A 13,456-nucleotide genomic window follows, 5' to 3' on the forward strand; every position below is an offset into this window, starting at 1 on the left:
TGTATATGTGGCCAGGGGGAAGCATCGTGAACACTCTGGATGCCTTCATGTGCGCCAATGTACCATGCATGATCAAAAATTGATCTCAAATCAAGGGGCTTTTCAAGTTTGTATGCTTGTTGAGCTTGGCAAAGCAGCAGGCAAGACATTTATGCCTTGAATCCTCAGAAATCAGCTTGCAGTCAAGGGGCTTTTGCCCAATTTCTGTTCGGGACTGTTGCATGCAGTGTTCGAGACTGTAAAAGTCTGATTTTCACTCATTTGGACAGCCAGGAGAGCATTTATTGCTATTGTACCTGCTGGTACAGATTTGGCACAGCTTTGTGCATGTTTTGGCATGGCTGTACACTGTTTTGAGTGATCAAAAGGTTCAAATTCAGCTGCTGAAATTGCCGGTACAGGTTTGGTACATCATTGGTTAGCACTTGGTACTGCTGTACAGTACTTTGGAGAGGCAAAAGAGCACATTTAAGGTGCTGTCCAAAATCTGCAGCAACCAGATTTTGGTGTTTTCATCACAAAAAGTGGGAGAAAAGTTGCATTCTTGCTTCCGCAGTGGGAGATAAAGCTTGGGAGAACATTTGTGAGCACTTTGTGTGCTCTGGGTGCAGTGTTTGCACATCTTGGGTGCAGTGTTTGCACATTTGCAGGGAGTCAAGCATTAAAGGTTGCATATTGCTATGGCAACCACAGGCGAGAGCTCTTCATTGCTTCACATCAAGAAGCTTGAAGGCTCGCAGAATTATGACATTTGGCAAACCCAGTGCTACAATGTGTTGCTTCAGAAAAAGCAGCACAAGCCTATCAAAGAAAGGGGTGTGATGCCCGCTTCTCTTACGGCTGAAGAGTGGGAAGATATGGATGAGCTGGCAAGATCTACTATCATGTTGTCTGTGTCAGACTCATTACTTTTCAGCATTCGTGAAGAGAAGACAGCTTGGGGAATGTGGCAGAGATTGCAGGACTTGTATGCCCAACAAAGTGCCTCAAGCAAAGTGTATTGGTTGAAGAAACTCATAGGCCTTCAGATGAAGGAAGGGGCTTCTATGACAGCCCATCTCAATGAGTTTAATGGTATTGTCAGCCAGGTTATCAATCAAAAGTTGGCAATGGACGATGAATTCAAAGCCACTTTTTTGTTATGCACTTTGCCAGAGAGTTGGGACACATTCAGGACAGCCACTAGCAATTCGCATGCTATGCTGTCATATGCAGATGTTGAGGGTGCTCTTCTTCAAGAAGAGATGAACAGGAAAAACAACTCTGTGGGAAAGTCCAATGCAATGAATGCACGTGGGAGATCCCAGCAAAGGGGGAAAAGCCAAGAAAGGGGAAGGAGCAAGTCTCGCTCCAAAAAGGATTTGGAATGCCATTATTGTGGCAAGAAGGGACACATTAAAAAGCAATGCTACAAATGGAAAAATGATCAGAAAGAAAAGGGAAAAGGCAAAGACAAAGAGAAGGATGAAGCCAAAGATGTAAAGCCAAAGGGCAAAAGTGGAGTCAAGATCGAAGAAATCAATGTGTCACATGCAGGTGGCAGTGAGGATGAGGTCCTCTTTACGTCTTCACTTGATGCCCATTCACTTCTTACAGGTGGTCATGGTATGCACTCATGGATCATTGATTCAGGTGCCTCCTTTCATGTCACAGGTTGCAGAGACTTGTTTGTCAGGTATACTGCTGGCAATGAAGGAGTGGTTTATTTGGGTGATAACCATGCATGCAAAATTCTTGGCAGAGGTGATGTGAGGCTTGTATTTTCAGATGGCTCACAGCTTATGCTCCATGATGTCAGGCATGTGCCTGAGATCAAGAAGAATCTGCTTTCTACTGGACAGCTTGATGATGCTGATTATGTTACCACATTTGGTAGTGGAAAGTGGAAGATTAGTAAGGGCTCACTGGTTGTTGCCAGAGGCTCTAAAGTGGACACTCTTTATTTCATGCATGCAGGTGTTTGTCACCATGCTAATGTAAATGCAACCGAGCTGCCGGAAATTTCTATGTGGCATAGCCGGTTGGGACACATGAGTGTCAAGGGAATGGAGCAATTGTCTCGTTTGGGTTACTTGCCTTCTCTAAAGTTTTCAAGTTTTCAGTTTTGTGAGCATTGTATTTATGGTAGGCAACTACAGTGCCCCCACAAGAAAGCTCTTGGACAGAAAGATGCTCAGTTAGAGCTTGTGCATACAGATGTATGTGAGATGCCTCAGCTTTCTTTGGGAGGGGCAAAATATTTTGTGTCTTTTATTGATGATGCCACACGCAAGGTGTGGGTTTATCCTCTTCGTCTGAAGAGTGATACATTCTCAGTGTTTGAGAAGTTTGTTGCTCTTGTTGAGAATCAAACTGGCAAAACACTGAAGGCTTTGCGTTCCGACAATGGTGGAGAGTACATGTCCAAACAGTTTCAGGACTTTTGTGATGCTAAAGGCATCAAGAGGGAGCTCTCTACTCCTTATGATCCTCCACAAAACGGGACAGCAGAGAGGATGAACAGGACCATTCAGGAGAAGGTCCGTTCTATGTTGTCACATGCTGCATTACCTCATGGTTTTTGGGCTGAAGCTGTTATGACAGCCGTACACCTTATAAACAGGTCACCTAACACGAGGCTTGGTGGGAAAGTGCCAGAAGAAGTATGGACAGGGAAGCCTCCGTCATACAAGCACTTGAGAGTGTTTGGTTGCGTTGCGTACGTGCACATACGCAGGGAAATGCGCACCAAACTTGATCCTAAGTCTCACAAATGCATATTCCTAGGATATGGTGACAGAGGTGAAATGGGGTATAGACTTTGGGATCCCATAAATAGAAAGATCATACGCAGCAATGATGTCATCTTTGATGAAACATGCATGTATAAGGAGCCTGCAAGGCAACAGGAGCCTGGCAGAGTCATCTTTGATGATGATGGACATCATGGACAACAACAAAGGGCTGTAAATCAGCCATTACAGCAGGAAAACCAGCCCTTAAATGGTGCTGAAAATGGTCCAAATGGACAGCCAGACATGGCAGAAGATATCCCTATGGATATACCACAGTTGGAGGATATACCGGGCATGATTTTTCAGCCTTATGGCATGGAACAGGAGCCACCAATGGGTGATATGCAGGCTGGACAGCAACCTGCAAATGATGGTCATTGGGTACGGAGGTCCACTAGACCCTCCAGAGCCCCTGACAGGTTTGTTCCAGGGGTTGACTACTTGATGCTCACTGACTGTGGGGAGCCCTCATGTTACAAGGAGGCTTTACAGAGGGCAGACAAAGCTCTATGGGAGCGTGCCATGAAGTCAGAGATGGATTCTCTGCATAAAAATGGAACTTGGAAGTTGGTGCCTTTGCCTGCAGGCAAGAAAGTTTTGCCATGCAAGTGGGTATACAGGCTCAAAGTTGCACCAGATGCAAAGCCAAGATACAAAGCCAGATTAGTGGCTAAGGGCTTCAAGCAGGAATATGGTGTGGACTTTGATGAGATCTTCTCTCCAGTGGTCAAAATGACCACACTTAGAGCTGTGTTGGCTTTGGTTGCGCATGATGATCTGGACTTGATTCAGATGGATGTGAAGACTGCTTTTCTTCACGGTGATCTCCATAAGGAGATATATATGCAGCAGCCAGAGGGTTATGCAGTGAGTGGAAAGGAGAAGCTTGTATGCAAGCTGAAAAAGAGTCTTTATGGGCTCAAACAGGCACCACGAGAATGGTATCATAAATTTGATACATTCATGAAATCTCAGAAATTCAGGAGAAGTGACATAGATCACTGCTTGTACACCAAGAAAGCTCTGGATGGCAGTCTATTGATTCTCATTTTGTATGTTGATGATATGTTGATTGCCGGGAAATCTCGTAAAGAGATGGATGCTTTGAAGAAGAGGCTGCATGAAACCTTTGATATGAAGGATTTGGGTGATGCAAATCACATCTTGGGTATGCGGATACTTCGGGACAGAAATCAGCATGTGTTGTATTTGTCTCAGAAGGAATACATTGGCAAAGTCTTGCAGAGGTTCAATATGGACGGGGGGAAGAAAGCTAGTACTCCTTTGCCTCCATATGTGAAACTCAGTGCTATGGACAGCCCACAGTCAGATAGAGACAGGGCTGATATGGCCAAGATTCCGTATGCTTCAGCTTGTGGCAGTCTCATGTATGCCATGGTTGCTACTAGACCGGACATTGCATTTGCAGTGGGAGTGGTTTCTAGATACATGGCCAACCCTGGCAAGAAGCATTGGGAAGCAGTGAAAGGTGTCATGAGATACCTGAAGGGCACACAGGATTTGTGCATTTGCTTTGGCAAACAGGATGCATTAGTGCATGGTTACACGGATTCGGATTATGCCGGTCATCCAGATAACCGGAAGTCTACTACCGGTTATGTATTTACATTCACAGGAGGTGCTGTGTCATGGATATCCAGGATGCAGAAGTGCACAGCCTTATCTACTACAGAGGCCGAGTATATTGCAGCCACAGAGGCTTGCAAAGAGGCATTATGGCTATCTCGGTTAGTGGTTGATTTGGGCTATACAGGGGATATTCCATTGTTGCATTGTGACAGTCAGAGTGCCATTCAGTTGGCAAAGAACCCTGTCTTTCATGCAAAGACGAAGCATGTGGATGTGAAGTATCACTTCATCAGAGAGGTGATAGAGAACAAGCAAATTCAGCTTGTTAAGATTCATACGGATGACAACCCGGCTGATCTGTTGACGAAGAGTTTGCCTCCGGAGCGGTTTGCTCATTGCAGACACTTGATGGGCATTGGATGAGGCCATTTTCAGCCTTGATATGGCCTTGTATATTATCATGTACATGCTGATTTTTTCTTTTCCTTTACTTAAGGGCACTTTGCCTTTAAGTGGGAGGTTGTTGGGGTAAAGGCGTTATGCCCACCCTTATAGTGTGTACAAGCCCATAAGTTATAGTACATAGTACACTTAGTACTTTTAATGTACTAAGTGCACTATGTGTACTAGTGCAATATACATGTGTGATAGGGGAGTCACACACTCATGCTTTTCATGAGTTGACTTATCCCCACAACTCTCTCTCTCTCCCTTGCTTCTCTGTGTATGTCTCCCATGAATGATCTCTAAACCCTAATTGACAGGTTTCTCCCCATCATCCATGAGGGGCTTCATTCTTGCCCTAATCTGCCATTTGTGCAATTTCCTCTGATCATTAAAAGTCAATTTAAACTGAGCATGTGAAAGGGAATCCTTTTCTGAACGAGAGAGAGGCCTTAACTGAGAAAATTCAGTCAATTGTTGTGCTGTCCTTTTTGCCCATTTAACCTCATTCCTCCATTCAGTCATATGCCAATTGCCATACTCCCTAATGACATTCTGCATACGAGAGACAAAGCTGTCCCAAGCATAATTCATGTCCTCCTGGGCATGCAAAGGCAAGGGATGAATTGCAAGTCTGATCATTTGCTGGAAATAGTGATGTCAGAAATAAGCCTGATTAACATGCAATAATCTACTGGAGAGGGGTGGCAAATCATCCAGAGGCATGCCAAGCTGCAAATTCATCCACAATGGGGCAAATCATCCAGAGGCATGCCAAGCTGCAAATTCATCCACAATGGGGCATGATCTGACAAGCCCAATCAGAAATCTATAAGGAGATGAGGGCTAAAATCTGCAAATTGTTGAGGGTAAAACAAATACCATCTGTCAAGCCTTGCCCAGTATGTAGTAAGTGCAGTATGATGAAAAGTATATCCAGGCACTGACCCTCGGAGAAGCACCCATAAATCTTCAGCTTGCACAGAAAGAAGCATGCTGTCCCATTTCTGCCTTTCCAATGATAGCATATGAGATCTTGAAGTGGTGGTATCTCTTGGCAGAGGGGAATTATTAAAATCTCCACAGATGAATGCATTGGATCTCCATGGATATCTGCATAAAGAATCCCATAATGAAGCCCTCATGGGCAGAGGTCTAGGAAGCATAGACTGATGCAAACTCAAGAATATCACCATTGACATTACATTGTATGACCATCCATCTGCCACTGCTGTCATTGAAGGCTAACTAAGGCTCCAGCTCATGTCTAACCAGTATGCATACACCTGAGTAGGTAGTGGTACCAGCATAATATATATCATAACTGCCGAAATAAACATGATGACCAACCATGGAGTGTTGATTATGCTCTTGCAAACAAACAATATCTGGCTGCATTTTATGTACATAATTCCATAAACGCCTCCACTTTGAGACATTGCAGAGGCTCTGTACATTGTAGGTAAAGCACTTAAGTGTTTGAGGCATGAAAGAGGTATATACAGCAAAGTATCAGATATAAAAACAAGACATCAGAGAGGCAAAGCCTCTGCCTGCATGGGCTGCATTCCATCATGACCCATGAAAGACATAGCATTATCCCCTTCTTCTGAATCACATATGGGGATTCCCTTCTTCAAAACCCCCACCCAATTTTGAAGGACAGGAGCTGAAGTAGAAGCCTGTCCTAGTAAGGGAGAAGAAGCATCCCATTGACGAGATTGAAGGGGGCGTTGCTTCAATACAACCACCTTCTTAGGTTGTTGAAAACCATCCTGATCAATCCCCGCAGATTCCTTCATCTTCTCTTTTCCTTTATCTTTTCCTTTTCCAGCAAGTGACTGCACCTGATTGATTGGTTTGGCATTCTTTGGTCCATTTCTATTTGCTGTCTTAGCTTGCAAATTCTCATTCTTTTCCTGTGTCTGGGGCGGCAAGGCATTGGGAGGGGGCTGATGCAGAACCATTGGGCATTCAGAGGCTAGATGCCCAAACTTGTGGCAGGCAAAACAAGCTCCTGCAAATTCTCATTCTTTTCCTGTGTCTGGGGCGGCAAGGCATTGGGAGGGGGCTGATGCAGAACCATTGGGCATTCAGAGGCTAGATGCCCAAACTTGTGGCAGGCAAAACAAGCTCCTGCAAACACACCCCACTTCAATTCAAAATACTTTTTTCCCAATTGCACTCCCTCTACTTCCACTGCAATAGAAGGAGGGGTAGGTGTATCAGTGTCCCAGAGAATGCAAAACCTGTTACGGTTTCCCATGGGGCGTGGAGGACAAATGACCTGTCCCAAAGAAGCAGCCAGGCCAGGCAACTCTTCACGCATATAGTCCGGGAAGTTAACAACCTCAACCCATACAGGACAATGATGTCGTATAAGACTTTGATAATCCTTGTTTGGGGACCAGGGCATAGCATGTACCATCTGCTTCCCGTAAAACAGGGGAGAGAATTCAAGAAGCCTCTGCTTGCACGAAGCATCTGATAAATGCACCTCATAAAAGCCTCTGGAAGCAAAATACACTCCCTCTACAAAGCATCCTCCAAGGATGGACTTAATCCACTGGCCGCTGGGATTCTTCCTGGAAAGAAAATTATAACTGCAATTTGAGACAACTTCCTGAGAGGATTCACGAGGGACGGTAATTACTGTAGGACCACGTCACAGCCCACAGCAAAGACAGACCGGAGAAAGGACACCTAGCAGAAGCAGACGACAGTCTGCAAGGAAAGGCAGAAGCTCTCGGAAGACAAAGGCGATAGCCTGCAGCAAAGACTGACAACGGCCAAGAGACTGGCAAAAAGAGGCGAGCAGACTCAGTAGCATAGGAGCAAAGAAAGGCGAAAACACCAGCACAAGCAGGCGATGAACCTCACAGTCTCTCTCTCCACACACACACAAGCGCACACACACACACACACAAGAGCATATATTCACACAAAGCCCTTCGTACTTCTGTCAAACCTCCAGAGATGCAGGGCAGACTCAGCCATAATGAAGCCTAGCACTAAGGGAAGTAGCAAATAGAAAGAAATAGTATAACAAATAAGTAGTTGATAGGGCAAATGCACCAAGAATTAGCACAATATCAACTGGCCGCAACACGGACGAAAACTTCACAATGTGAAATCTACGTGTCTACTAATACGGCTGAATTATATACCTGGATGAATCTGGGAGCATGCCCAAGGGTCTCCTAAAGGGGAAAGCCCTTACTTGGTGGAGAGAGATAAGGGATAAACCCATTACGTGGGTGGATTTCGAGACAAGTTCCTCCAAGGCATGGATGAGTTTGACAATGTGTCCAAGTTTGCAGATTTGGATATGTGGAACATGTCTTTTGACATGTACTTACAGCAGAGTCACACGGGGACGCGGGGATGGGCCTTAGGGACGCGGGACGCGAGGACGCGGACGGCCGGGACAGGAGGGACGCGCAGGGGACGCCGTGCAGCCTGGGGACGCATGAGGTCGTCCCGGGGACGCGTTCCCGAAACGCGGGACGGGCAGGGGACCCGGTGAGGGGACGCCTCCAACGGCCGGAAACGGGCAGAAAACGGCCACAAACGAGCAGATTTCCAGCTATTAAAAAAGGCACACTCTAGGACTTTTCTCCACACTCATTTCTCAAGCCTCAAGCTTCCAGAATCCAAACTTCAAAGTTCCAAGTTGTGCCAACTTCCAAGCCATCTCTCTCTCTCTCTCTCTCTCTCTCTCTCTCTCTCTCTCTCTCTCCAAGCCATCTCTCTCTCTCTCTCTCTCTCTCCAACTTCCAAGCCATCTCTCTCTCTCTCTCTCTCTCTCTCTCTCTCTCTCTCTCTCTCTCTCTCTCCAAGTTCCAGACACATGCACACTTTTTCTTTTGTTTCTTTTCTTCCGATGACCGGAAGAACACAGTTGTATTATTTTTTTGTCTCATAGGCCGACTTTGGCCTCTCGTAGACGTTAATATATCTTTCTTTCTTTCTCTCTCTCTCTCTCCAATTTCCATGATCCATCCCTCTTGAGACTTGCAAGCCTCAAGAGTCAAGCAGCAACTTGCAGCTCTCTATTGCACCCTTCTTCCCTCTCTCTCACACTATCATCATTCATGGCATCTCAAGGCGAAGGCACCGCCGCCACATCTTCCGTTGCGGGCTCTTCACGAAGGAGGCCGGCAGTGCACACATGGTCATGGTGGGATGAGGTCCACTACACTAGTCGTGGAGTGGGCGGTGGTTCAAGGGCATGGAATTGCAAGCTTTGTTCCTACAAGAGAAGTGGCGGTGCCAACAAAGTGCGAGCTCACTTTTTGCACGAGGCCGGTCATCAAGTGCAATTTTGCGCACGCGTTACTCCTGAGAAGCGAGCGGAGCTTCTTGAGAAGCTCAAGGTTTATGAGGCGGCCGAGGCGGCAAAGAGAGGGCGACATGTTGCCGTTGATCCTCATGATGTGGTGAGAGCACGAGAGCAAGTGACGCGAATGGAGGTGGAGAGGAACCCAAATCTTGCTTCAAGCTCTCAACCATTCAAGTCCACTCCATCCACATCGGGTGCCTCCATTCCCATCCGCTGTCAATCCACTCTTAACGAGAATTGGAACCCAAAATTGAAGGATGAGGTGGATAGGTCGGTGGCTAGGTTCTTCTACCACGACCACATTGCGTTTCAAGCGGCACGGTGAGAGTCGAGACTCAATTCTCTTCACTCTTTTTTTTTTTTAATGTCTCATGCTTCAAAGCATTTGTCATATTGCCAAAAAAAGCTAACATGCTACATGGTTTTCCTTACTTGAAATAGGTCTCCTTACTTCCGTGAGATGGCCACAAAGATCGGGGAATATGGCCCCTCTTATGTGCCACCTTCATCGGAAAAGATTCGCACCACTTTGCTTGATAGGGAGAAGTTGGCCGTTGAGCACGCGGCGGCGGATACAAAGGCAACGTGGGAGACTAACGGAGTCTCTCTCATTGTAGACGGATGGAGTGACACGCGCAAGCGCTCCATCCATGGAGTGGTGGCCTACTCAAGGGGCAAAGTGTACTTCATCGAGCCACATGATGCGAGTGGCACTGGGAAGGCCGTGGATGTGCTTGCCGCGGAATGGGCGTCCACGATCGAGGTCATTGGGCCGGAGCTTGTGGTCGGCATGGTGGCGGATGGAGAGGCGTCAAATAGGGCAGCCGGGACCATTATTGAGTCAATGTATCCATCCATCACAGTTTCTTTTTGCATGGCCCATTGTCTCAACAACCTCCTCAAAGACATAGGTGCCTTGCCATGGATTGCACCCACCATTGAGGAGGCTAACCAGCTTGTATCCTTTGTCCTCAACCACCAAAGGCTGCGACATGAGTTCTCTAAAAGGAGCAAGGAAGTCACATACACTAAGAGAGTTTAGCACACAATCGCTCCTTACAAGAAGAGCCAGTTGGAGGAGGATCCGATTGCCCAACAATTGTCGAAATACCTCAAGATGTAAATCTCCATGGGGAACTCCAATGCTTTTGAAGCACGAGGACGAGTATTGCACCTTACAAGAAGAGCCAGTTGGAGGAGGATTAGATTGCCCGACAACATTCGACGTCTGTGTGTCAATTACAAAAAGTTGAATAAAGTTACGGTTAAAAATAGATATCCTCTTCCCATCGCAGATGATTTAATAGACACATTGTAGGGTCCTCCCTATTTTATGTAGACTGCTGACCTTTGTCCATTGTACTCTGAAATGAAGAATTCTCCTATCTTGTGCATGTGTCGATGGTTTATCACTTCCACTTACCAGCTTTAGCACCACGAATGCAACATCCCTTCCCCTTTGTCTTCATGCAAGAGATTTCTGGCCAATGGGGTAATTTGTCCAGCCTTGTAGGCTAGTAAAATTTTCCAAATAAATTTAGAAGAGCAGCATCTCCTTGTCATACACTCAGGCATGGGCTTGTTAATTGATTCTCACAACTGCTGAACCGCATATAATCCCTTCCCCTACTTTCCTCCCATGAAAGGGCTCAAGCTCAGCAGCTTGCTTCACTGGGCAAAACCCCTATTTAGGTGTGCTTAACAAGTGTCCATGGACAACTGCCCAGACATTGTGAAGGTGCTTTCCAATTGTCGGTCTTCTTTGTGATTTGCATGGCGGACAGCAAATGAAGTGCCTACAAGAAATGTCCCGAGTGTCACCTCCACAGGTGAGGGAAGGAAGAGATTCCTCCAGCCAATCAGTGACGAGCATGTTCCTTTGTCCAAAATCTAACCTTTATTTGGAGAAGCCCCACTAGGCAGTGTGTGTAAAGTTGCTCAGTCTTCTTCATGACCACCATCCATGTGTGAAGGACCTTCAAGCATCCACTTATCTGCTGATGCTCACCAAGCATACCATAGCTAAAGTAAGATGCATCCATGGCTCCACGAAATACACAGATGTAAGCCAACAAAAATTGAGCTCCTCAAGAAAAGGAGGAGCTTGTTATGCCAGCTTCATATTCAGCAGCGAATAGCATGTGTTTTTAAATCTAAGGTTCGTATGCTGAACACTATCAACTGAATATCATTCTACATCGTGTATGCTAAGAAACAAAGCTTGCAAAAAAAAAATGTAGCAGGGCTGTTTGTCTTTTTCAAAAGTCCAACAAAGCAGAGGTTGAGTAAAATAGAAGATAAGACATCAACAAGCCCGATCCACTAACCTTGGCCACCATTCTTTTGAAGGCCACATCTTCGTCATCTACCTTGTCTTTGATACCTTTCCCGCCCCATTTTTTGTCTGCAACAACCATCCAAGTGCCAAATTACTCAGCCATTCCCAGGACACCAGCTTTAGTGGCAAGTTTGATCCCAGGCATCTAAGGAAGGATGTATAGGTAATTTACACACACAAGTGTGCACATGTGGTACGTGCTATATACATGAATAAAATCGCTAACACAAATATGTATATACACCTCTCCACACACACATGAAAAATTCTTTAACAACTACATACGTCCATATACAAAAAACCAAAGATAATCTACATGCTTGATTACATTTGTGCATTCCCTCCATCTGCAAAGCTGGAATACTAGCACTTTCATGATTTTGCATTGCCATTAAGCTTTAGATTGCCATTTTGCATTGCAAGTAAACACCATGTGTTAAGGAGTCCTTAAGGACAGTATCGCTAGGTAAAACATGAATAATGCCTATCAATTTACTTCCCTTCAGCATAATGATAATACATGTTTCAAAACTATATGAAATCGGTGTGTGCTCAAGTAGTTAAACTCTCTCTCTCTCTCTCTCTCTCTCTCTCTCTCTCTCTCTCTCTCTCTCTCACACACACACACATGCATGCACATAAGTGATATTCCTCCCTATGCTGAGAGTCCCTACCAAGGTAGGGTTTTGGCACCATGTCCAAATCATGAGTTTGAAAACAAAAGTAGGAACTAAAGTAACCTGAATAAAGAGGTTTCCAGGGATGATTCAATTTGATAAATGTTCTCGTGTGTTAAACTTAAAACAAGAAACAGTGTCTGAAAACTCTTTGGACTCCAAAGTCCCACGTGCGCTAGAAATGGGACCTCATCAGCAGCATCACCTCCTAGCATGTTTGGCAGGCCAAATGTAGTGAGACAATTGACGATCACCCTGCCCCCGGAGACAAACCATTTGGACAAACCTCATTCAAACCCTAGCCAGCAATTCAAGCCCTGGATGCAACAGCACCGAGCCGTAGACGAATTTGGCAGTACAGGCCTTTCCCCCCCCCTGTAATCTCCCTCTGAGAGGCGCCAGCCAGAGAGGGAAGCTCCTTTTTTTCTATGTTCTTTGGTTTTTTGACCTAGTGATAGCGTTTTATTCTAGTTGTACCTCTTTTAAGGGTTGCAGTCTGCATTGAGCAGACACCTTTTCTCGAGGAGCTTTTCTTTGGGGGAAAAAAAGGAAACAGTGCCTGCAAACAGATTGAAGAACAGAGGGGAATATGCACGCGAGTGTGTGAGAGCGCGCGCGCGCGCGTACATGTGTGTGTGTGTGTGTGTGTGTGTGAGAGAGAGAGAGAGAGAGAGAGAGAGAGAACCTTTCGGATCGCTGAGATTTGTGTATTCCCGTACCTCTCTGCCTGCCATGGAAGTGCAAACCTGTGTAGAAAAGAATGAATTGGCTTGAACAATCGTTGACAATAGTTGCGGAGTGTGTCCGGGCGGGGGGGGGAGACAGTATGAAACACCCATGGGCGTCCCGGCTTTGCAATGTGTAGATTTTTAATTTATTTTTTTATGTGTGAAAGTAGATGCGAATACGTCCTCCATGGAAGGCATGGGCTTGCAATTTGTAGGTTGCATGTCTTCTCTTCTTGGCATTTCATCCCCCTCATTAAGCTAGCTAGTTTTTTCAATTAATCATCAACAAGGACCTTAATAAGTGGTTAAGACAAGTGCTTTATCTAAGATTAAGAAATTGGAGATGTCTTGTTGTGCTTTCTAATGAAGAAACCAATTGTGCTTATTGACTGTGTGGAAGAACTCGTACAAGGGTTCAGGCTCTTCTCTATATTATCTTAAGGAAGAGTTTCACAAAGCTGCCATGTGGCAAGGATTTGGAGGTTCGGGAAAAGGAGGAGGAGGTTTGAGGAGGTTTGGGTGGAATTTGAATTTGGAGTCTCAAAAGATGTGCAAAGCACGGG

The 13,456-nt window shown here is 45.6% G+C and overlaps 1 protein-coding gene across 1 annotated transcript in view; it reads right to left on the minus strand.

Moving 5' to 3' along the window:
* The window catches only part of LOC147605572 (ankyrin repeat protein), a 40,176-nt gene extending 27,194 nt beyond the window's left edge, over positions 1 to 12,982 (minus strand). Inside the window, exons 1-2 of the mRNA XM_086793468.1 lie at positions 12,851 to 12,982; positions 11,478 to 11,554 (exon numbers count right to left, since the gene is read on the minus strand). Of these exons, the coding sequence (XP_086649594.1) occupies positions 11,478 to 11,554; positions 12,851 to 12,899 (126 nt within the window). The 5' untranslated portion in view covers positions 12,900 to 12,982. The remainder of the gene's footprint in view (positions 1 to 11,477; positions 11,555 to 12,850) is intronic.
* Positions 12,983 to 13,456: the final 474 nt, after the last annotated feature.

The sequence above is a fragment of the Cibotium barometz genome, chromosome 59 (assembly GCF_041138505.1).
Source record: "Cibotium barometz isolate CiBa-2024 chromosome 59, ASM4113850v1, whole genome shotgun sequence".
NCBI lineage: Eukaryota > Viridiplantae > Streptophyta > Polypodiopsida > Cyatheales > Cibotiaceae > Cibotium > Cibotium barometz.